This window comes from Drosophila kikkawai, chromosome X (assembly GCF_030179895.1).
Source record: "Drosophila kikkawai strain 14028-0561.14 chromosome X, DkikHiC1v2, whole genome shotgun sequence".
In the NCBI taxonomy this organism is placed as follows: domain Eukaryota; kingdom Metazoa; phylum Arthropoda; class Insecta; order Diptera; family Drosophilidae; genus Drosophila; species Drosophila kikkawai.
The window spans coordinates 25,828,434-25,853,340 of NC_091733.1; the positions used below are offsets into that span (position 1 = coordinate 25,828,434).

Sequence of the window (24,907 nt, forward strand, 5' to 3'; positions counted from 1 at the left end):
CGTCTTACTTCTTTTTTTCCTTATTTCACTCCCTCTCTACACCTTCTCCTTTTCCTTTTTTTTAAGAGCAACCTCTCAATGTCTCTTGGCTTAACTTAGATTTAATTATTATTACATAAATATATATATTAATATATATTTATTTATTTCTAATTACATTTGCAAATAGAAAAAAAAAAGAAAAAAAATGCAATGCCTTTGCTGGGTTTAGTTACATTTAAAAACAAGAAAAAAAAGGTAATTTACATATATGTAATATATATATGTATATATATCTATTAATATGTATATGTAATATGTATGTAATAATAGTAATAAATAGTTTACAAGGGTGGCGGTTTATTCAGTGGTTTTTAAACATAACTCGTAACTAGAATTAATCGTAGAGAAATCATTGAGAAAAGTCCATTTTAATAAGCGTTTTCATTTCACATTACATTTTTTGTTTTTCTGCTGTTTTTCTTTCTTTTTCTTGATATTCCTCGTCTGGTTTACAATATCTTGGTGTTTTCAAGGAAAAACAAAGGTTATTGTGGCTTTTTCTCATCCGCTCTTCACTTCTTGCTGTGTCCATTTACATATATATACGCTATGTATGTCTAACTTAAAGCCTAGTTAAATTATTATTTATATATATTTATATATATCTCTCTCTGGAAGGATACGAATTAGCAGCAAAAATCACACGCTCAGTAGTTGAACTCCTCTTGCTTCTCGGAATCGCTGCGCAGATCATTCATTAACGTCTCGAAGCACGACTTGGGTATCAGAGTGCCCACAATTTTCTCATCGTCTGTGGTCTTCATGCGTATCACCTGCATTTTGCTATTGGAACGTGTATTCAGTATATGCTCAACGCGACCCCAAACGGAGAGCACAGAGCCGGCCAGGACATGGTACAAGCGCTGACGCAAGCCCACCTAGAAAATAAGTACAAGATTTACAGATATCCAAATTTCCAATTAATATTTTCCTCTAAAAAACTCACCTCACAATCATTGCCCAGGCTCACATTCCGGCAATTGCCATTCCAATATGCATGCGAGCATGTATTCACCGAGGCATCGTACTGCTCTGTCCAATGTGGCTCCGCCTCCGACATTTGCACCTTGCGATACTTCTTCTCCAGCTCAAACAGCGACTCATGACGCACTTGAAGCCCCGTATTGGGTCTGTAGATCTGGCACATGATCTCCTTTTTGCTGCGCGACGCCTTCTTCTTTTTGAGATTATCAGAATCTCCGGTGGTGCTGCTGCTGCTGCTACCACTATTTGTGGAATTGCTGGGCAAGATCACCACCATGATGGCAGTGCGCTTTTGATTGCGCAACTGATGGGAGAGATAGAAGCCCTCATTCTCATTAAAGAGATCGGCATATCTATAAAGGAGTAAATATAACATTAACTGTAACAAGAACAGCTTCCTTTTCACTCACTTATCCATGGCCTCCTGCCAGATCATGCCGCGTTCCACCCGCACCGTATGCAGCTCTGTGGGCGCCACTCCAGTGGCATGTTTCCGCACAAATCGTATGAGACGCACGCGGGTAACATTCTCCCCAGCAGCACCCAAGTCTATAAAGCATTTATAATTTGATTTTTCAAGTAAAAAACTATATTCTCCCTAAAGTACTCACCAACTATGCCCAGATCAAAGCGACCGCCACGCTTCGCCTGCTGTATGATGGCCGTCATGGTGTCGGTAAAGTATTTAAACAAACGATTCTGCAGATCCACCGGACAGCCAAGGATGCGATTGAGAAACTTTGATATGTTATTGTAGTCCTTGTCCAGGCTGAGCACTCCAGGATGACTCTCGCTATTCACGATTATGCCCACGCCCACCAAGGCCCCGGCAATGTCCTTGAAGAACTCGCCACTGTAATCCGTGGGCGGTGGCACCAGAGGCGTCTCATAGCCCATTATTGTACGCATCACTGTTTCGAGAGCCTGGCGGCCGTATTTGTTGTCTATGTTGAATTGGGAGAGATCACGGGTCTCGGTGGCACGACGATCGCCATGGGTGAGGGCACCCAGCGATTCCAAACGTTTGGCCACCGTGGAGGCAAAGCGTCGCTCGCCGGCCAGGTCCGAGATGAGGAAGATGTACTCGGGGGCATTGACCTGGTAAATAAGGATTATATATATTTCGATTCAAGGATTAGGTATATATGCCTCACCTGATTGGAACGATGTGTGCGTCCAAACTGCTGTATGGCCCGATCGGCTGACCAGGGCAGCTCCAGCGTAATGTGCACGCGACGCCGCTGATTAAACACACGACGATCGCTTTGGAGAGAGATACCACTGGAGGCTGCCTCTGAAATAATGGCCACATCCTTTTGGCCATTCATAAAGCGTTGCTTTTCCGTGATATTTAGCGTTTCCAGCGGCACATCAGATTCAATGCGTGACTCGTACTGTATGGAACCGTCATCGTTTTGCACCACGCGACCACGACGGCCCGTCATCTCGGCCACATTGTCGGGGCCACCCAGCTCATCGATCAACTGATCGAGCGTATTTGGTGGGAGGCGAGAGCCTAAACGTTCAATTTTACGCAAAAGTTCCTCCTTCATGGTGCAGGCACGCTCGATGGCATCCTTGGGCGGTGGCCCATAGTTCATCTTGACACCATTTACCCCAATGGGGGTTACAGTGCCCTTGAGCTCTTGCTTCTTTTGCAAAAGATCCTGGATTTTGTCCTGCGTGGATAGCTGGGATTTTCGAGTTTTGGCGGCATTTAAAGCAGCGGCCACAGCGGCGGACATGGCATCGGTGGTGGTGGTACTTGTCTTGGCTGAAGAGGAGGTGGCCTCTGTATCCTTCTCCTTCTTGCTTTTGGTTTCCTTTTTCACCTTCTTTTTGGTCTTCTTCTTGGTTACCTTTTTGGCGGAGGAGGACTTTTTGCTACGTGCATTTACCCAGGGATCAATGTCACTGTCGCTGCCACTGAAGAAGGGATTGAAATCGGAACTGGCATCGCTGGCCACATCGCTATCGGCCCCATGATGATCATCACTATCCTCGTCTTCGTCCTCATCCTCATCGGTCTCTTCATTCTCCTCATCATCGTCATCCTCCTCGGCATCGCTGCTGCGAAAGGCGGCAGCATTATCACTATTGTGTCCATCGTCGCTGTCACTGTTCTTTCTACGCTTTTGCTTTCTGCTAGTGGTATCTGTATCCTCATCGCTATCACTGCCGCTGCTGCGTTTCTTGAGCTTCTTGGCCGCCTTGCCATTGGTAGACCCCACACCCTTACGCTTGCTGCCTGCCATGGCAGAGCTATTGTTGTTGTTGGAGGAGGAAGACGACTCCAGCGGCGAGGAGGAGTCATCGTAGAGGCCCAGAATGCGATTGATTCTATTGCGATCCGGTGCTGGAAAGTGACGCTCCACAAAGGACTGAAAGACGCCTCTATGAAAAGCAAAGACAAGTTCATAAACAAGGAAAATATACAAGTTAAACAAGCACTCACTTGGCTGTGGACACAAAATCAGTTAGCTCGCCATCATCCCGCTCCAATTGATCCAAGGTCCGAGCCTCGCCCGTCGACTGCAAACCAATGACCACACACTTGCCATACTTGATGGACTCGCGGGCCACCAGAATGGCATGATTGACCTTGGCGGCAATGCACAGATACTTGAAGAAACGCTGATGCGATGACCAAAACTGTCCCCACATGGTCTTCTTCATGCGGCTCTCGGCATCAATGAGTTCCGCCGCCTCGGTGAACTTTTGCATGGCCTCCACCCAAAGCTCCACGGATTGATCATAGATCTTGCGAAACTCCTTGGTGAGAGGCACTTCCTCGATCCTAAAGCTGACGCCCTTGAAGCTTAGCTGTCGGGCTATATACATGCCGCGCAGTTTCATGTCCATGGCCACAATCTCCATGGCGCCAACGCCACTGGAAAAGGAGATGTGTTAGGGTGAGGTCTTGGCAGGTATATTCCTTTAACTCACCGTCTCTCCACAGCTGTGATAAAGTCATTGAAGCCACCAAAGGCTGTGCCCTGTCCCCACAAACCCAAACGCACCATGTACGCCATATTCTTGGGCTCCGAGGCACCCGTGGCAGAGGCATACACCACCCTAGCCTTGGGCAGCTTCTGTTGCAGCTCCAACACAGTTTGACCTGTCTTGGTGGGCTTCCCGGAACCCACTGGGCACAGATTCTTGGCCTTGTGACACTCATCAAAGATGATCAAACCCTCAAAATCCTCGCCGCACCACTGCAACAGCTGGCGAAAGCGTGAACGATACTTGCCCGTCTTGTTGTTCGATTCACCAATCAGCGCCGAGTAAGTGCTAAAGATGACGCCGCGCTTGCAATTGTTGTTCACCTGCGAACTGATCTTGGCGTATTTGAACTTGTTTAACGCATGGACAGAGATCCGCGTGGCTCCTATATCGGCCAGATCGCGCTCAGCATCGTATTTGAGATCATTAGACACGGATATCCACAAAGCCTTCTTTCTGCCCTTCAGGAAATTCTCATAGATGATGCCGGCAATAGTGCGTCCCTTGCCCACACCAGCACCATCTCCAATTAGGAAACCCGCACGACTGCCGTCGGGCAGGAGATGATCATGGGCCTGGGAGGCATACGTTATGGATTCCAATTGCAAAGCGCTAAGCTGCCCGCTATTGATCGTCTCCTGTGGTATATCCAGACGATAATAGACATCACAGGGCTCCACGGAGCTAAGGGAGGCGGTCTCCACCACGGCATCGGGATGCTTTTTGCCCAGGCGCACTGGGATTAACGGAGAATCACCTTTAATTTGGAAATTCCGGAATATTTATATAGAAAATTCACTTACATTTGGCTGGCCAATAATCGGCATAGGTTTCAGCCACTCCCATCTCCTCGTAGTCCACCTCGTCCTCCTCCTGCTGGCCAAAGGCGACGGCTGAGGCATGGGCTGCCGCTGCCGCTGCTGCTGCTGCCGCGGCACTGGCCGTCACCGGCATCTGCGACATCGTTGGCGTCGTCTGTGCCCTTTGGTTCGTCGTTTGCAAGAAAAGCTGGATTGCATCATTTGGTATGCCGCTTGTCAGGTATTGGGGATTCAAGGCGATCAGCTTGCGCACGGCCTCCATCATGGTGACGTTGCCCTTCATGCCACCAGCTGGTGATGCTCCTCCTCCTCCAGCTGCTGTTGGCTGCTGCTGCTTGTTGGCGGTGTTGCCAACAATGGCGGTTCCTGGTGCTCCTGCGGTCACCTTGTATGGCCGTATGGCACCTACGCCACCTCCATAGCTCACTGCAAGCAGATAGGTAAGGGCGAATGATGACCAAAAATGATGTGGCTTTAAAAATTAAACACGACAACGACGACGACACCAGGGTGAGTGAGAGGGAAATACATCTGAAGTCAAGCACAAGAGCCTCGTAAAGGAAAGAGATGGCAACAGAGAAACGAGGGATAGTGGTCAGGGGAACGAGGGAGACAGCTATAGTTAAGGAGAAGCAGGAGAGAGCTTAGTTTTGGGAGGATTTCCAGAAGAAAGGTTTTATTAATTAATTAATATATTAATATAAACATTAATTAATTAATTATATTTATATATATATAAAAAAAAATAGGAAAATCAAGGTTTTCACTGAAAATTTTCAGATTTTTCGAGGGATTTCGACGAGCTTAGCAAGAATCTAATAGATTTGTAACTATCAGGAGGAAATTTAGATAAACTTTTAAACATTTTCCAAACTTTTTTGTAGGAAAAAAATTTTGCTGATGGAAATTTTTAAAAATGATTAAATCGAAAAAGTTCTAACATTAATTATAAATTATGTATAATTTTAATTTATATTTTATTAATAAATTAATAAATAAATTTATATTTTATTAATAAATTAATAAATAAATTTATATTTTATTAATAAATAAATTTATATTTTATATATAATTTTATAAATCGGAAACTTGTGGTATTTTGCATGTGGCTAAAATAATCAAGGTAATTTTATTTAAATACAAATATCGATAGATATTTTATAATTCTAATTTTAATTATTTAAATTTTCGCTTTTAATCGATAGATATTTTATAATTCTAATTTTAATTATTTCAATTTTTAATTTTAATCGATTAATTAAAAAAAAATTTTTTTTTAGAAAAAAATATTCACCAAAAATTGATTTATTTTTAGAATTTTTTTAGAAAAAAAAAAATCGATTAACTGAAAATTGATTTATTTCCAGCTCTAGTGTACAAAATACTAAAAACTACCAACGCTATCGATATCCTGTGAAGGATAGAACAAAATATTTTCCACAAAAAGCCAGAATCAACTTATGGGGTTTTGCTTGGGATAAAATAATGAAGAACAAACCAAGCAACTGGGGAAACTAATAAACATTCTTATGAATCAGGGATCGATTTATAGAGATTTACTCTAATATTACAAAGCCGGCAAGAAAGGACAAAAATGTTGGAAACTGTTGGCGAAAGCTTGGGGAAACTAAGGGGAAAAAAACAACAACAAAGGATTTTTTAATAGATTGTACTCTTTCCCTCCTGGAATTTTAGGTTTCATGTACCATATTTCATAAATCCTTTCTGACTCTTGATTTTAAGAAATATTTAAAACTATTTCTATTATTTCCAAGCATCCTGACTCATAAAACACACTCTTACCGAAATTTTCTACATTCTACTTTACTTTCCAGACAAGTTCAGTAGTTTTTAATTCAATTTGGTTACTAATAACCAAACAAAATCCTATACAACATTTTTTTAATGATTTTTTGGGGCTTAGTCAAGGAGTTTAAAAAACGAGATAAATCGGCATTCTTCTTGGTTGGTTACCAACATTAATCGACTTACTCTGCGCCAATAAAGACGCGGCCATATTAAAATTAGCAGCAGAGGCTGATGTGGTCGCTCCTCCTCCTCCTCCTCTTATGCCGTCAAAGAAGGCACCGCCAGCGCCAGGTGAATTCCGCACAGAATTGGCGGCTGTAGACGGTGGCGGGGGTAATGGTGAACTGCTGCCCTTGGCAGCCACATAGGCGGCCAAATTCATCAGTTCGTTGGTGCTCAGGCTGTTCAGGTAATTGCTGGTGGTATTGGATCCACCACCTGACCCAAAGCCGCTGCTGCTGCTGCTGTTGCTGCTGCTGCTGCTCCTTGCGGCGGGACTGCCCATGGCTAGTGGCCAGGGGGGGAAATTACAAAAGCAAAGCAAAAACAAAGCAAAACGACAACAAAAATCCACAAAGAAAAACAACAACAACAAAATCAAAAAATTGGTAAAACGAAAAAAGGGGGTTTTTTGGGTTGAAGAGCAAGATAAACCGAGAGAGAAAGAGATAAATATAAAAGGGAAGAGTGGCATTAATTAATTGATCTTGGCTCAGGCTCTCCTATTGTTCGTGTTCGTGTTTTTGTTTATATCAATTGTTTTATTGATTTATTTATTACTTATGTATATATTATTATTATTATTATTTTTAACACACTCACCCGTTATCGCATTATTCAGTTTCTTTGGCATATTGTTTAGGCTATTCTCTAGTCCTCCTCCTCCCACTTTCCGGGCTATTACCGTCGGTATCGGTGTGATCTTTCCGCCCAAAGTCACGCCTCCTATTTTCGCTGTCGCCGCTGTGGTTACGCCTCCTGTTACCGCTCCTGTACCCACCACTCCTGGCGTTCCCTTTACCAGCGTTGCCGCTCCTCCGCCTGTTATTGTTGTTATTATCTTATTACCGTTGCTGCTGCTGCCACTGATGATGTTGTTGTTATTATTGTTGATGCGTAACAGCGATATCGGTTTAATATTATTCTGGGATATAACAATTTTCGGGGCAACGGTGGAATTGTTGGTTATTGTGGGTAAGCCAGACGCAGCTGTAGGAGGGGTAGGTGCTTGGCCCTTGGTCACGCCCACTCCGCTGCGTATGTTTTGGGCGTAGGTAACAGCAGTGTTTAGATCGCGACCGCCACCTGAAATAAATAATATATAAAGAGAGGGTAATTATTTTATTTTTGGGATATTATTTTTATCTTTTTTTTTTTTTTGTTTTATTTATTTTTGTAAAATGAATATTTAATAAAATGTACTGCTAATTGAACAAATGAACAAATTAATAAATTAATTAACTGAGAGAATAAATAAACAACTGACTAGACAAATAAACAAAATATTTAACTGAACAAAGAAATAAACAAGTAAATAATTAGGAACCAAGTTAACAAAATGAACTAAATTCCCATGAAAAAAATAAATAAATGAATACGGAATGAACAAAGAAAATGGAAAATGATTGAGTAAATTGAATGAACACATTAAAAAATTTCACTAAAATAAGCACTCAATTCAAATAAAATATAGTGATTAAGTTTGGTCAGCCCAAATTAATATGATAAAATAGTAATAATAATGTAAGAAAGGAAAGAATGTTTTAGTTAATTTGCATATAAAACAGAATACCTTTGTTAAACCTTTGACCATGAAAATAGTAATAAAAGAAAGGAATGCAATTCACACAAAAGCAATAATCAAAAGCTAAAATAGTATTAAAAAAGGGTTGATTTATTGTTATTATTGTTGCCTTCAATTTGATTAAGAATCTCTGCAGAGCACGTGATTTCTCGATTGGCATCTTGTGAATATTTAAATGAAATTCGGACACACATTAATGCCTCCCCCCCCACCCTGCCACATATGTACGAATCGAAGGCCTTTCTGAGATTGCCATTTCCGCTGCACAAATTACAGACATAATCAGGAGAGCACAAGGAGCACCACCACCAGCCGCCAAGCCAGCACCCTCATTTAAGGTAAATATCTAATTAATGAGCAAAGATAGATGGTACATATGTGCCCCTAAGTATATGCTTTGGCCATCTCTCCATGTACTTGTTGAGATATGACGGCTTGGGTGGAGGGAAAGGGTCGGTCGGTCTGTGACTGAGACATAATCATAATTATTATAAGTATATGCTGCAAGCAGCAATGTACTTGTCCTCTTCACTCCCTCTCTATATACATAGTATATATACCTATATGTATATGATTGGCACATGGGGGATATCGTAATGTCATTACGATGCCTGGCCTGTAATTCCCTGCTGGCGTCGCGGTTAACTATGATGACTACCACAGGCAAAAGCAAATGCAAATCCCGCTAGTGGCAACCACAAATGTCCAGGATGAATCTAACCATATATGATACATAGAGCCCCAAACAATACATATTTCTTAAGTAAGCTTTTGGATATTTCATTGCCAAGTTGCCTGCATTATTTAGTTTCAGTTTCATTCTTTATAGACTTCACCTGTCAGGAGGCACACTCGTGTTCTTAACACTCACTTTTAGTCCGTAATCTGACTTGGTATTGCTTTCTAAATAATTGAGAATATTAGAGCCACTTTTTTTCAAGGACCTCATAGCCATTGGCCTTCGATTGTGTTGACAGAACATGGAGGAAATGGTCGAAACTAATCGGTTTTAATTATTCAAAGGATATGGATGTCCACGAATAATGACGCACGGTCAGCTCAGCTTAGCTCCTCCTATATATACATATATAAACATATATATACGACTAAATAATCATGGTTATGTGTTCTGATAGTATATGCGTGACGCACCATAATGGATAATAGGTGTGGGTCCACACATGGCTTGCCTATATACCATCGATACCTAGCAGATCTGAAGCAAACATGACATCTTATCCTTGGAGAGACTTTAGAGAGGGGTAATTTCATAAATATTTTAGCGACTAAATGCTAAAGGCATTTTAATTAATGTTGCTCAAGGATAACAAATCAATTTGAGGGCTCAAAGGGCTTGAGATTGGAATAAGGAAACTGATTATGACACTTGAAACTCCAGAATATTGAATAGTTCAATTAGCAGAGACATTATAATAAGATGCATAACGCCATACTTACTTACATTTGGCAATTAAAATAAATAGACGTTACGCATCTTATTATTTTTAGAGATGGCAAAAAAAGATTCATATATAATTAATGTATTGATATTTGCAGGGAAATCTACATTTAAACGTATTTTCATTCCGAACGTTATACATCCCTAATTATCCTTTTAGATTTTCATTTGTATTTTGCTTATATTAAATAGATTTACTTTCTAAAGTATTCATTAAAATATTCTAGAGACTTCCAAATATTATCTTTAAATTCTTCCAAGCCCTATTTACAAACTTTTCTTGGGTTTACATAAAAACTCCCTCAATAATTGGTAGGAAATGTACACTCTAAAACTTTACCTTTACCTTCTCTCTCTTACCCCACGGATTGAAATGTCAACTCTGAATACAAGTTACTACTGGCTGGCTGGCCGAACTCTATACCTTTTCCCCCAATCCCCTTTTTAAACAAAAGGATCTCCTCCGCCATCTCCTCCCACCAAAAAACTATACCATAAAGTTCTCAGTGGTCGGGCAGAAGGCTTCTCCTACAGCCCCCGTTCTCCTATGCTCTCCATGCTACCACATCTATACATCGACTTCCAACCCAAGGGTGCCTATAAAATTGTTGTCTAAACAATAGGAGAACTGGCTGCCTCCGCCCAAATCCCTTCGAAATGAACTCACTTTTCAGCATTTTCATTGCAGGCGAAAATCCTTCGCCAGCCCAAAGCCTAAGGATTTAAGGCATCAAAAGTGGAATGTAAAATACGTATCATATACTAGGAGGGAGGAGGACTTACCGGGCACTTCTATTAGATCTGGATCCTCGTCATCATCAAAATCAGAGCCTGAATCGTCCTCATCAATATCGTCGTCGTCGTCAAAGGGGGTTTTGCGCTTTTTTGATGTCTAAAAAAAAACGAAAATAAAACATTTTTATTTAGAGTTTTAAGTGGTATATAATATATATTAAGCATTAGTTTTTAAAAGCTTTTAATTATTAAGGAAAAACGATGGAAAAGCGTTCTGAATTAAACTATTTCTTAGGAATTTAAAAATATAAACTATAAGTAGATTATAATAATATAAATAATATAACAAATAAAATAAAATAAATAATAAATATAAATAAATTAAACATTATTTATGTGCTTAAAATAAAACAATTTAGTAATTAATTAAATTTTTTTTTTTACAATAACTCAAAATTAATGACACCAAATTATTTCCAGTGCACCGGGAACCCTCGACAACGCGAACATAAAATCGATATTTTCATAGTTTCATAGTTTTTGTCAGATTGAACTCCTTTTTAAAGGGAAAAAAACACACACACACTGCAAGAAATTCAAAGAGGGGAATCACCCAAAACACACACACACACTACTCTCTCTTTGGCTAAAAGGAAACAAAAACAAAGCCGGAGCAAATGTCATAGAAAAGAGCGAAAAAATTATCCATTTTTGTAGCACACTTTTCAGCGTTACAGCACAGAAGGAGCAAGCGGGAGAGAGCTATGTTTAGAAAAAACGGCACAAAAAGCACGAGGAAAAAAATGCGCACGCCGCGTGAAAAAATAGGAGAAAGGTTCAAGCACAGGCACCAAAAAAAAAAAAAAAGAAAGAAAAGCAAGCAACTCACTCACAGAGCTCGAGAAAAGTCTTGGCGAGACCAGCGGTCAGATGCTGCTCGTCGCCGTAGCGATGAGGTTCTGGTATGCTCCGGCTCTGGGATGTGTCCTGGCTGTTGAGATCTCTATATATGTATAGATATGGACACTAACTGGCAAAAGCACGGGAGTTTTGCGACTGTTTCGATGCTCGTGTGGGAGCCAACTACATCGCTAACTAGAGTCAGGCCACGGACGGGCCACCGGGCTATACTACTTTGGAACCCCCAAAATGAAAATTTAACATTCACACACAGCCCATCATCCAGCGAATATATCCCAGCCCAGTCTCAGGTTGGGTTGCAGTTATTCGGGGAGCGGGTTAAACGGGGTGCCGCTGCTACTCCCGGGGGTTAAGCCGAGGTCCGAATGGGGTGGGTTTTTGGCCAACATCTCTTCGGGGCCAGGCCAGAGTGTGCGTGTGAGACGACGGTCAGGACGACGACGACAGTCAAGCAAGAACAGAGAACTGGGAACAGGACGATAAACAAACGCGAGAGGCCTCGCCACCCCCTTTTCACCCCTTTGCAAAAAAGCAAGTGGGCACAGTGGTTATATCCTTAGTTCCAATTATAAATTAAAATTTTAAATATTGAAATCAAATAAAAAATAAAACCCACTGTACTAAATTTGAATTTACTTAAATTTTACTACAAGCTTTTGCTTGGTTTGGTTTCATTTTGACAAATTGCCTGCAATGTACAAGCATTTGACAAAAGTGGTAGATATTTTGCATATTTTTTGTGTCATTTTAAGAATATGTTTTTAATAACTACCTGTTATTTTTTTATATGTTTAATTTAAATAACGAAATCAAAGACTAAACCAAGTGAAATCTTTCTTATATGAGAGGCCACTGTGCCCTGTGTGTGTGTGTGTGTGTGTCCGGGGCCACTGTGCTCCACTTTAAGCCGACAACAAAAAGGGGTTGGTATGTTGTTTCGCACCCCCCCGCCCATTATTTTATACACCACCCCTCATGCCACCCACTTAAGAACAACAACAACAACAAAATGTTTGGCATGCAGAGATACCAAGTTTCCTCCTTTATGAGAATGGAATATGCATGTGTGCCCACCTCTATTTCCTCTCACTGTAACCCCCCTTTGCTCCATGATCCTTTCTTCTCCTCACCCTATTTAAACAAAAGGGTTACTAGAGGAGGAGAAGGAGGCATTGTTGGGTGTACCATGTTGGAGAAGCAGCAAACTGTAGCGCATGCACAGCAATTAGAGCAAGACAGACTGCTGCTGCGACTGCTGGGGGAATGTCCTTGGGGGTGGTCCTGTTTGGGACGAGGGACCTGGCGACGGGTCTGGTTGGCTCTCGTCGTTCGCTGGCTATATGCGTTCACATATAATATACCTTATACCTCTCTGTATACTTCTGTATGGCGAGAAACTCGAGGTGGGGGCACCGAAATCCAGAGCAAACACAACCACGCGGTGAGCCAAGTGCATGTTGCAGATACAGTGAACACAATTGATGGGGAAACATTCTGACAATTCCAATAATATATCAGGATAGCCAAGATGTAGTTTAATTTTCTTGAATTTATTGCAAATAAATTAGTAATAAATAAAAAACTATGAAGGGAGAGCTTCGGTAAGACGAAATTTGTATACCCTTTCAATAAAGTCAGGGGGGGGGGGAGAAATCGTTCATAACTAACGCAAAAAGGCATTAATTTCAATTCGGAAAACTGTTCTGAGTTTGTTTTTATAATATTAATACATTTAAATACTAAATATAAATTTTTTTTTTTAATGAGAATTTTAATGATGGACTCCATTATAAAAGTAAAAAAAAAAAATATTATTTTCCTTTTCTTCCCGACAGGGCTAGAAAGACTCGCCTACTGATGCAGATCAAGAATAATATTCTACATCCCTAAATCTATTCTTTCTTGTATATTTCATATATCCTTCTGAAATTGAGCTATCTAAGCTCTTAAAACTCAAGCACAATAATCGTCCTTAAAAAATAACACACATGCAGCAAATGTGCAGTTCTCCCAAAACCCCTTCTTCTCCTTTATTCTTCATCTCTCCCCTGCCTATTTATAGATTTGCAACATTTTTGTGTTGACACACAAAATAAAATCAAAACGAATGACCTTGCAATAAAGGAAATGCTAACAGTCTCTTGTCCGAAAACATATGTTTTCCGCCCCCACACAGACACACGCAGGGAGCAAGAGCAACATCAACATGTTGTTGCCTTCAAAAAAATAAACCAAAATATGTGTAAAGAAAAAAATGTATGACAAAAGGGTTGGCGAATATAGAAATAAAAACAAAAACTGTTGATAAAGGCGCACGAAAAAAAGAAACAAAGAAAATGCTGAAAAGTGAACAATAAAATGGGGGAAAAAATAACTGTAACGAAATGGGACAGAAAGGGACATGTGAAACGTCATCTATGACAACGAAAGGGATAGAAAGATACAGGACAGCGAGAGAGAAGGAGGGAGGGAGAGAGGAAGCTAGCAGGAGACGGCGATTTGGAGCTGACCTGACCGAAGACACAAACCACAGCGCAGGCGCCAGTCCAAACTCCGAATGCAGCTACCAAAGCGGAAGCGATGATAAATAGCCACGTTCCGAAAACAAGGAGGGAAGTACTGAGGTTCTCACACCCCCAACCCAATCAGAGGCCCAAAACTGCAGCGGCTTTGGGTAGGCAGCGCAGTTTGTGGGAGGGGCGACCAAGTGCAGCAGCAGCAGTCACTGCAGTTGCAATTGCAGCTGCAGCAGGTACAAATGTACAGTGGAGACTCCCAAGGCAGGGATTCTTTACAGATAAAAAATCACAAGTTTTTCTTGGGGGTTATTGCCCGTGCTTAAAGGGGCGTGTCACTCTGTGGTATCAGTCACCGATAAAGCAACAAGTTTTCTGGATTGAAAATGAAGAAATGCCAAGAAATTAAAAAAAAAATAGAGTTAATCAATAAAAGCTATTATAAATTATTATATTATATTTTAATTCGTTTTTTCTTAAACAAAATTATTTAATTTTAATAATAAATTTTAATGATAATTTGTTAGATTAAAATTTCAACATATTGAAATTAAAATTTAATAAGGTAAATTGTTTTGTTTGACAGTTGACAGTTTTGACAGTTGATACCCTGCAAGCTTATAATATACAATGATTTAATTTAATTTCGGGGAATTCCTTTTTAAAAACGATAAGCTTGTGAATCCCCTAAATATATATTTTTTGTTTTTGCCAATGTCCACCGTAATAAATCTGTTATAATTGTTTTTTTTTAACTTAGCAACATTAGCTTAACGGTTAAAAATAAAAACCTAACATTTGTCCATAAAATATGCACAGCGGCACCCAACGCACCTTAACACACATGTTGTCCCTCAAAAAAACCGAGTCGCATGGCCTTAACCCTAACCTAGCGCAACTTTTTCGCCCAACTCGTGTGCGGAGAACACAAAAAAAAAATTAAATCTCAATGTGTGTGCGCGAGAGAGGGATAGCAGCAGCGGAAGAGAGAAGAGAAGAAAAAACACATGGTTTGAGAGTTCCAGGCCACGCGAAAATGCGATTGCAGTGAATATTAAGCTCAATGGGGAAATAGAAGGGGGAGTGGAAATAGAAGAGTAAAGAAAGAAGAGAAGTAAAGTAAGAAGCAAGCAAATAGAAAGAATTCTTGAATGAGTGGCGGTCACTGCTGTTGATGCCGTTGCATCTTTCTCCTCTCCTTCTACTTCTTCTTCCGCTTCTGCAAGCGCTTTGTTTTTGTTTGTGCCTATGTGTGTTTCGAATGCGTGCGTGTCCCCGCGGCATGTGTGAGCGGAAAATGGCAAGATTTTTAGCAACAAAGAAATTATATTAAGTCATGCAGGGGCAACAACAAAATCAGCCAGCAAACAAAATAAACCAACTTAACAGCAGGCTGTGTTTCAAACAAAAACTTACCATTGTGATGTTTCTTCAATTGCTTCAGTTAACTGTTGTTTCGTCGTCTTTGCTGTTTGACGTCTGCTGCCACTATTAATGTTGTTGTCAAGCACGAAAAAAAAATGTGCAACCGCACTAGGCACACGCGTTTTCCCACTTTTTTTTTTCTCCGAGGGCTTCTTCTGTCCGTTCTTTTGTTTGTTTTTTAACTCCAACTCCTCTTCGCCAACGTCTTTGCTGTTTTTTTTTACAGTTTCTACTGCTTCTTCTGCTGTTCGCTCTTATTGCTCGCTTTTGGGACCGTGGAGCTGAAGCGCGGCGGTGTGTGCGAAAGGAAGCAAACCGATGGGCGGCCAGCCAGTCAGCAAATGCAGCGAAAAATACTCCGCAATAAATTTCAACACGATTTGTGATGGGCGCGCGGTGCGGCGGAGGGCGGACTGCAATGCGATTGTAGTTGTGAGTTTTGTCCGCGTGTGTGTGTTGTTGCCTCGCCTCCGTGCACGCGGTATCGTCCTGCGTTCAGCCTTTTGTTGTTGTATTTGTTGCGTTGCAATCACAGCGGTCACAGGAACAAAAATTAAGGCGGCAACAACAAAATAAAGGAGAAAGGAAGCGAAAAGGAAGCTAGAAATGCCGAAAAAACACGTAACATGCCAACAACGAACGGCACCGCGTTGTCTTCACTCTTTTTTTGTTCTTTTACAATGTGTCTGTGCACGCAGTTGTTGGTTTTGTGCTCTTTGCAACTTTAATAATGGTACTTGCACTAGTTATTTGAAATCGGAACGCCGGGGCTAGAGCCGCTTGCATGCCAAAGATAAACACGGTTTCGTCTTAATTCGTATTTTTGCTTGATTTTATACACGAAAAATGTCCAACTGTGCGAGACGGATGCAGTGTGGCAGCAAACTGACCGATTAAATATACCAACATGAACTTGCAACTTTTTCATGGGAAATACCTAAAATATACCAAATGGAGGAAGGCCAGTTCGATATATACTAAAATATAGTGTAAATATACCAGAAAGTGGTAATAATAAAAATTTAAAGAAAAATACGGAGCTAAATTAAATTAAATAAACAAAGTGGAAAACTTTTAGTTAATCAAAATCAAATTAAAAAGATATGTAATTCCCCTGACACAAATTTCGCCGCCTGCTTAAATTCTTCGATTTTTGGTTTCTACGTGGGTATGCCGTTTTTTAGGGCATTTTGTAAAACGCACTACTTCCACATTACCGACCACGCTGCCGCATAATATCAGGCATCTGTACAAAATTAGTCGGTGAGTTGTGTGTTTTTTGTTGCCTCCAATTTCGCAATCCATCGTCACCGACGCCACCTGACCGCCATCTCCATCTCCCGTTGCAGATCACCGTCGCTGGTCGAAGTGAAGCAAGCACACAGAGCAGGGAGACCAGGCACATACAGCGTCCAGGGACCGGGGTTCAAAACCGAAGCGAGACTTCCAGCGGAAATAGAAATAAACCGCCGCCTAAAGATTAATTATACGTGAAAAAAAAACATAAGAAAAAAGACATCAAGATGCCCAACGACACGGTAATTAAGGTGCAGGAGTACAAGAACACCCTGATCCAAAAGGCGGAGCTGCTGATAACCAAGCGCTTCCCGGAGAAGATCGTCTCGCTGAACGAACTGCTGGCCACGCCAATGTTCAACGAGCGTAACTTCGATGAGGTGCACCAGGACCTCAATATCCCGGCCCTGCCGCCAGTTCTAGTGAAGCAAGAGTCCGCCGCCGAGGATGGTGATCATCCGCCGACAAAGCGTGCCCGCAACGATGTCCTAATTACCGGTGTGCCGGTGCTGGCACTGCCCACGGGCACGGTGCCGTGCAACAAGCCGCTGTGCGATATGATCAAGGTGGTCAAACCCATCATCCGGAAGCTGGTGGAAGATTGTAAGTATTCCCCCAGGCATCTTTACAAACCTTCCAGAATCTCACAAGCGTTTGTTGTTATTCTTTAGCCAATTTGCTGAAGATGTGGATTTCGTTTATGATTCCCAAAATCGAGGATGGCAACAACTTTGGGGTTTCCATTCAGGAGGATACTCTGGCCGAGATCCAAACGGTAGAGTCGGAGGCAGCCGCCTTCTTTGATCAAATCTCGCGATATTTCCTATCGCGTGCCAAGGTCGTGTCCAAGGTGGCCAAGTATCCGCACATTGATGATTATCGTCGTGCCGTCGTCGAGCTGGACGAGAAGGAGTACCTCAGTCTGTGGCTTGTGGTCTGCGAGGTGCGCAATCGTTACTCCTCGCTCCACGACACAGTCATTAAGAACTTGGAGAAACTGAAGAAGCCGCGCTCCTCCAATGCGGAGAGCCTCTACTAGGTACCTCTCTGTGGTGTGCCTCTCTCATCTCTTTTATCACCTCTTTATTTTTTTGTCCCCACTTCTCTCTCTCTCTCTCATAAAATCCATAGAGCCCGAACGGACGGACAGCGGTTTTCGTCGCGATTCTACAACTCGAAAGATGTCTAAAAATCGGTTTTCAAGTCGAAAAGTTCAAGTTTTCAGTTAAAATTTAGAGTCCGGGAAAGGTTAGATTACAAGACAAACCGATGCTGTATAGATTCCACTAAATAGCTGTAGCCGCAAAATACATTTAAATAATAAAAAAAAAAAAAAAAAAAAAAAAAACAGACAGCCGACTTAAAATCCTAAGAAAGGAAAGGTCCTAGCGCTCGACAGTTGAAAGAAAAATACAAAATCAGTTTGTAATAAAACATAGGCCTTTTCATCTTTTTGGCAGAGTATTAAAAATATCACTGTTGTTTTCTTTGTGTTTATTTTAGTTGATTTTTTACTTTGCCGCCTGCTTTTTGAAAACTATCGAAATGCATTTTCGATAACAATTACGAGTCTCAGAGCAGTCAGAGCTCAGAGCCTTATTATTATTTATTTATATTTTGTTTAGCCTTGGCAGGGTATTTTAATTTTAATCAAAAGCTAGTAAAGATGTCAAGAAGTCATTTCCGACCCTATAAATCATATATATTCTTGATCAGCATCAAAAGCCGAGTTGATCTAGACATGTTTGGGTCAAAATAAATTTTTGAAAAATTTTTCAACATTTTTAAGGGGTTACATTGATAAAAATTGTTTAAAAAACTGATAAAAAACTTTAATTCCTAAAAAATTATTTTGGTATGTAGATTTGTTAACCTAAAAAATACTAGCACAAAAAAACATTCCAAATTAAATTTAAGGCATTGTTAAATTAGTTATGGTATTTTTAAACTTTGATTTCCCCATATAAAATACCAAAAAAGCCAGCAGCCTTGCCAGACTGCCGCAATCGCTCACTGGTCCATCTCTATGCGCTGATACAACCCTGTTTTGACGCCATTTTACAGGCGAATTTTGTGTGTGTGTTTTTCTTGTGACGCGTTGTTGTAACAAAAAAGGAAAAGCAAAAGAAAAAGAGTGAAGGTGTGCAATTTTCACCAGCAGCAACGAGAACAGGGAACACAGCAGCCACACACAGCCAGTGAAAATGTCGCAACGCTTTGCACCTGGCCAAGCGCCGGTGCAGTCGCGCTACCAACCGCCGCCGCCGGCTCCCGGCATGCGTCCCTATCCCCCGCCAGGCGCCACTTTTCCGGTGAGTTTTTCTGCATTTTCCGCCCAGCTAACTTTTAACACTTTTTTGTACTCCCAAAACAGCCCAGGGGCTTTCCCTTGCATCCGAACACAACGCAACCGGTGCCAGGCACAGCGCCTGGTGCTGGTGTACCCGGCGTGCCGGGCGTACTCCCCGGCGGTCCCGGACCTGGTTCCCTTTTGCAGCGCGCCGCCCAGCAGCCGGCCTTTCAGAGCGGTCTGCGTGGCACCGGTGGCGGCGGCGGTGGTGGCGGTGGAGTCGGTGGCGGCGGCGGCGGAGGTGGTAGCGGTGGCTCAGGATCTGGCGGCGGCAGCAAGCGTTCCAATGAGGCACGCGGCCTGGGCAGTGGGCCGGGCGGAAAGGGTGAATTTGTGGCGGCCAAGAAGAAGAAGAAGCTGGCAGACAAGATATTGCCGCAAAAAGTACGAGATTTGGTACCAGAATCACAGGCCTACATGGATCTGTTGACATTCGAAAGGAAGCTGGATGCGACGATTATGCGCAAGCGCCTGGACATACAGGAGGCACTGAAGCGACCCATGAAGCAAAAGCGCAAGCTGCGCATATTCATCTCGAACACATTCTATCCCAGCAAAGAGCCGACCAATGATGGCGAGGAGGGTGCCGTGGCCTCGTGGGAGCTGCGCGTTGAGGGTCGCCTGCTGGAGGATGGCAAGGGTGATCCGAATACCAAGATCAAGCGTAAATTCTCATCATTCTTTAAATCGCTGGTCATTGAGCTGGACAAGGAGCTATATGGTCCGGATAATCATCTGGTGGAATGGCATCGCACACACACCACCCAGGAGACGGATGGTTTTCAGGTGAAACGGCCGGGCGATCGTAATGTGCGCTGCACCATTCTCCTGCTGCTTGACTACCAGCCGTTGCAGTTTAAGCTGGACCCGCGCCTTGCTCGGCTTTTGGGTGTGCACACCCAGACCCGGCCAGTCATCATTTCCGCCTTGTGGCAGTACATCAAGACGCACAAGCTGCAGGATGCCCACGAGCGGGAGTATATCAATTGTGACAAGTATTTGGAGCAGATCTTTAGCTGTCAGCGAATGAAGTTTGCCGAGATACCGCAACGCCTCAATCCATTGCTCCATCCCCCAGATCCGATTGTGATTAATCATTTCATTGAGAGCGGGGCGGAGAATAAGCAGACAGCCTGCTATGACATCGATGTTGAGGTGGATGATACGCTTAAGAATCAAATGAATAGCTTCCTGATGAGTACGGCCAGCCAGCAGGAGATCCAGGGATTGGATACCAAGATCCATGAGACGGTGGATACCATTAATCAGATGAAGACGAATAGGGAGTTCTTCCTGAGCTTTGCCAAGGATCCGCAGATGTTTATACACCGATGGATCATCAGTCAGACGAGGGATTTGAAGGTAACTAAACTATTACTGGGTTTTTTGAGAGTTTCTTGTTTTAATTGGGGGGTTTTTTTTTCTTTTCTAGCTCATGACGGATGTGGTGGGCAATCCGGAGGAGGAGCGACGTGCCGAGTTCTACTATCAGCCCTGGACGCACGAGGCCGTTTCGCGCTACTTCTTCACCAAGGTCAATCAGAAGCGAGCGGAACTGGAGCAGGCCTTGGGCATACGCAATGGCTAAGGCGGTGGTTGGAGGAGCAGTAAATCCAAGATCCGTAAATCCTTGCGCACGGCAAACTCTTTTTTTTCCTTGGGCCCCTTAAGTTTAAGACTAAAAGATTATATTATATATATAAATATTTCCTCTACTTTTTTTTCTGAAATTTTTTATCCTTTTGTGAGCCTTGTGTTCTGTCTTTTGTCCTCTGTCCCCCCTGTCCCCTGTCCTGTGTCCCCCCCAGCAAACCATATTGGACCTAAAATTAAGCTAATAAAATGGCATTTAAATATAGAATATCTATAACTTTACCATTTGTGGCTGTTTTTTGTGAGGGAAATTATTATTTAGTTGTTTTTTAATTTACTTAAAAATTAATTAAATTAATTTTAATTTTAATAATTAAATTAATTTAATTCTTATAATTTTAATTAATTTAAATTAAATTAAAATCAATTGATAATTAATATAAAAACTCAAATTAAAGTATTATCTCCACAAAAAATTAATTTACTCTCAAAAAATGAATAAACAAATTAAAATATATAAATTTTATACCCGTTGAAGTAGGAAAACCCTTCGATTAACCTGATTTTTTTTATGGTTTTTACATAAAACCTGGCTACTTATTATTGTTTGTTAACTTTTCCAGAGGAGTATCATTTATTTTTTTTACTTTAAAAATAGTTTTTCACTTTTTGGCTGCATTTTCCTTTTGGCCTCTCTTCAAACTCCGAGATCTTTAGGCTTAAAAAAAGCATACAAAAACATTTATTTTCAAAAAGTGGAATGACTGAGGGCATCCTTCGGGTGCCTTAAGACGGAATGGAATGTGAGCAAGCAATCTTGTGCCTCTTTTTCAGACTAATTTCGCTTCTTGCGAGTCGCCGCCGCCGTTGCTGAAGTCTCCTGCGTAGTCTCCTCAATGTGCATGCCCGTGTCCAGGCGACTCTTATCCACCGGATACAGCCAGCGCTGATACAGATAAATAATAAACACTATGTCATCCCTTAGACAGGCCACCCGGTGGGCCGTGGGCATGGTGATGATGAAGGCAAAAAAGTCATCAATAAATGTATTAAAAGCCTTGTACATAAACGCACGCCAAGGCAATGCGGCCACCGACTTGAGCTTGTAATTGACAAACAACTGCGGCAGCATAAACAGAAAGCCAAAGGCATAGACACCATTGACCAGCGAATTGACTGTCCAGGAGTACCACGAGCGATGCGGCTGATAGATTAGCGAGTAAACAGCTCCGCCCAGGCACAAAGGATACAGCAAATAGCTGAGATACCGCATGCCCTGTCGATCAAAGTGATTCGTTTGCTGCTCCGCCAACGTGGATGTAGAAAACTCTGGCTCCTTGCCATTCCGGCGATCCACCTCCTCCAGCCGTCGTCCAATCAAACCGCTAAAACTGAAACGCATAATCTTCTTGCATTTCCACAGCTCGATGAGAGTGCCCAGGCCCACGGGCACCAAAACCAGATATGAGGTGTGCTCGTCCAGCAAATACAGAAAGATGACAATCTGGGAGAAGGCACGCCACATGGTGGTGCGGCTGGACAGGCCCTCATAAGAGCTTTTCTTGCGCCAAAAGGCCACATCGTTCTTGAAGCTTAGGAAGTCAAAGAGCATCTAGGAAGAGGAGAGTATAAGTAACTTTTTAAGACTCCAAATCACCTGCCCACTCACATGGATACTCGACACAAAGATGGTGCCGCACAGCAGATAGACATTGGTATCCGAAAACACACCCTTGACCTCATCAATATCCTTGGTGGCAAAGCCAATGGTGAGCAGTGCCTGCGTGGCATGCTCCATAAGCAGCATCAACCGGAGCTTCCCCACGCCAATGGGTTTGTAATGAAAACTGAACGTAAACTCGGTGGTATTGCGGGTCACGGGCACCAGATCCTTGAGCCGTGTATTAAATGTGTCCGTTTGCAGGATCGGCAGTATCTGTTGCATACGATTGACACGTATAAGGGGCGCCAATTCCGGTGGGACATCCTCTTGTGAAACGGAAAAGAGATCTGTGAGCAGGGTCACATACACATTGGAGCGTATATGAGTGCTGGGACGACCACTCTTAACAGGAACACCAGTTTTTCCCTTTGTCTCCTTTGATTTCTCATTGGTGGCTGATGATGATTCCCCCAACAGATTGAAGGCCTCCGCCTTGGGCACCATGTAATCCGTCAAGCTGAGCGTATGCACCACAGTGGGACCATCGCGTCGCAGGCTGCGCCACTCCAAAGGCTCTCCCTCCAAGGCCAACACCACATGGAAGTACAGCGAGCCATTGCGTCGCGTTTTCAATGGGATTTCCAACTCAAAGTCATGGGCAAAATTCTCGTGGTAATCAAAACGCTCCGCCTTGTACAGATCCCGCACCTCGGAGGCAATGGGATTGCGGCTGAGGGAGGAGAACAGAGCCAATTGGAGGCGCGGTCGATCGGCTAGAAAGGAGGTATAGCAGGGCAGATTGCTGCACTGCAGCGTCGTGAAGAGCTGCGACATCTGGTAGATGGAGTGCAGGATGTAGGCCAGGAATGCCACGCCCAGCATTGTCGAGATGGAGGGCAGCCCCATCTCTGCGGCGGGTTGCTGCGGCTGCTCTGCTGTCTTGGCTATGGATTGGCCACTGCGCCTGGCTGGGATGGGTCTCGTCTCACTAGGGGGGGTAGCGGGTGTTGGGTCGCTGACGCCGGATTTATTATGTGTCCCAGATTTTAGCTTTTAGATTGCAAAAATAGGAGAATTGGCCAATTTTGGCAGTGTGACCTTCTGCCGGTTAGCCGGTAAGCTCTAGAGGTGGTTAAGCCACGATATATTCTTTTTTGGTGACTATCGATATTTTTGCAACATCGATATATATATAATATAAACCGTTAAACCTTTATTTATATATTTTAATTTATTTTTAAGACAAAAATTAACAATTCTTTTGATTTTTAAAACTTTAATGTAAAATAAGTTATTTGTGACTTTTATAAAAATTTAAATTACAAATAAAATATAAAAATAAATGTTTAAATTAATTAATTAAATTTAAAAAATGGTGCTCTGAAAATTAGATTATCTACACGTTTACCACCAACCATAGCAGTTGTACAGCTTTTTTGAAAAATGGATTTTAAAATTTTGGTAAAATAAAAAAAAAAGGTTTTTACTTTTTTTTATTAATTATTTATTAAGATTTCAAGAGCTTACAATTTTTAATAGTTTTTTTTTCTAAATATAAATATTAAAAGATACTTAATAAAAAAAAGTAAAATTAAAAAATCTATTTACTTATTTTATTAATTATTAATTAAGATTTTAAGAGCTTAAAATTTTTAAAAGTCTTAAATTAAATATTTTATAAATATTTTCTCCATTTAAACATTAGTCTTATTATTTTGACTACGCCCATGACAAATCCGTTACTTCCTGTACCTGGAGAAATTTTGTTAGAGGAAATTTAAAACAAATCTTTAGCTAAGCTGGTATTTCAACTATTTTCACCACACATACAAAAAAAAAAGTAATGCAAACATTTTTTACCCAGGAGCTGTTTTTTATTTATATTTATTTTTTTTTTACCTCATTAACGAGTTAATCAAGACAGCGGTGCCGAAATGATTGATGAGGCTTGGTGGGCAAATATAATTGAATTGTGCCTATACAGAGGGCTTAGCCCCATTCTTTGGAAGCGCGGCTCAAGCTCAGCTAGCGTGTGAAGTAGCTGATTTCTGTGCAAATATCGTTTCCACATGACTAGGCAAAAATAGACATGAAAAAAATTAAACAAAAAAATAGGTGCTAGATTTTTGTTATTATTTGTTGGCTGCTTATAATTGTCTCAAAACTGAAAGAAAAAAAGAACTATCATGGGCGTAGCGAAAACAAATTAATATAGGGGGCGTATAGAAAGTCCCCCTAATACTACTTATAATTGTATACAGCTTATTTATATTATAATATATATTAACTAAATAATAAACCCTCTTTGGCCCCATGGCTACGCCCCTGTGTTACCTGTTGGTCACCATGCACGCACACCTACAAACACACACCTACAGTGGAGAAAAGCAGAGAGCAGAGAGCAGAGACTGGGGCACCCTAAGCGCAGGCCAGACAGAGATAGTTGCAAAGACAACGGTCAGCGAGCAATAGAGATGGTGGATCCA

The 24,907-nt window shown here is 41.8% G+C and overlaps 4 protein-coding genes across 5 annotated transcripts; 2 read left to right on the forward strand and 2 right to left on the reverse strand.

Moving 5' to 3' along the window:
* Positions 1–319: 319 nt before the first annotated feature.
* On the reverse strand, positions 320–16,529 carry LOC108080348 (protein strawberry notch-like). 2 transcript variants are annotated; one of them, XM_017175049.3, is made up of 12 exons: positions 15,511–16,529; positions 10,706–10,814; positions 7,482–7,964; positions 6,843–7,166; positions 4,833–5,276; positions 3,973–4,765; positions 3,482–3,916; positions 2,181–3,420; positions 1,638–2,124; positions 1,437–1,575; positions 989–1,379; positions 320–920 (listed from the first exon to the last, which is right to left on the reverse strand). In XM_017175049.3, the coding sequence occupies exons 1-12, from the start codon at positions 15,511–15,513 to the stop codon at positions 690–692; spliced, it is 5,079 nt and encodes a 1,692-aa protein (XP_017030538.1). In that variant the 5' UTR covers positions 15,514–16,529; the 3' UTR covers positions 320–689. The 2 variants fall into 2 exon arrangements, with proteins under 2 accessions (XP_017030538.1, XP_017030536.1); XM_017175047.3 differs by lacking the exon at positions 6,843–7,166 and having other exon boundaries at positions 15,511–16,521.
* Positions 16,530–16,645: 116 nt separating this feature from the next.
* On the forward strand, positions 16,646–18,163 carry REG (proteasome regulator gamma). The gene is made up of 4 exons (XM_070288643.1): positions 16,646–16,782; positions 16,869–17,418; positions 17,487–17,854; positions 17,947–18,163. The coding sequence occupies exons 2-3, from the start codon at positions 17,043–17,045 to the stop codon at positions 17,852–17,854; spliced, it is 744 nt and encodes a 247-aa protein (XP_070144744.1). The 5' UTR covers positions 16,646–16,782; positions 16,869–17,042; the 3' UTR covers positions 17,947–18,163.
* Positions 18,164–18,856: 693 nt separating this feature from the next.
* On the forward strand, positions 18,857–21,043 carry Bap60 (Brahma-associated protein 60). The gene is made up of 3 exons (XM_017175118.3): positions 18,857–19,127; positions 19,190–20,527; positions 20,598–21,043. Exons 1-3 carry the CDS (start codon positions 19,020–19,022, stop codon positions 20,751–20,753), a joined length of 1,602 nt encoding a protein of 533 aa, XP_017030607.1. The 5' UTR covers positions 18,857–19,019; the 3' UTR covers positions 20,754–21,043.
* Positions 21,044–21,210: 167 nt separating this feature from the next.
* Positions 21,211–23,544, reverse strand: LOC108080389 (lipid scramblase CLPTM1L). Its single transcript, XM_017175115.3, has 2 exons — positions 22,428–23,544; positions 21,211–22,370 (listed from the first exon to the last, which is right to left on the reverse strand). Exons 1-2 carry the CDS (start codon positions 23,325–23,327, stop codon positions 21,594–21,596), a joined length of 1,677 nt encoding a protein of 558 aa, XP_017030604.1. The 5' UTR covers positions 23,328–23,544; the 3' UTR covers positions 21,211–21,593.
* Between the last annotated feature and the right edge of the window lie 1,363 nt (positions 23,545–24,907).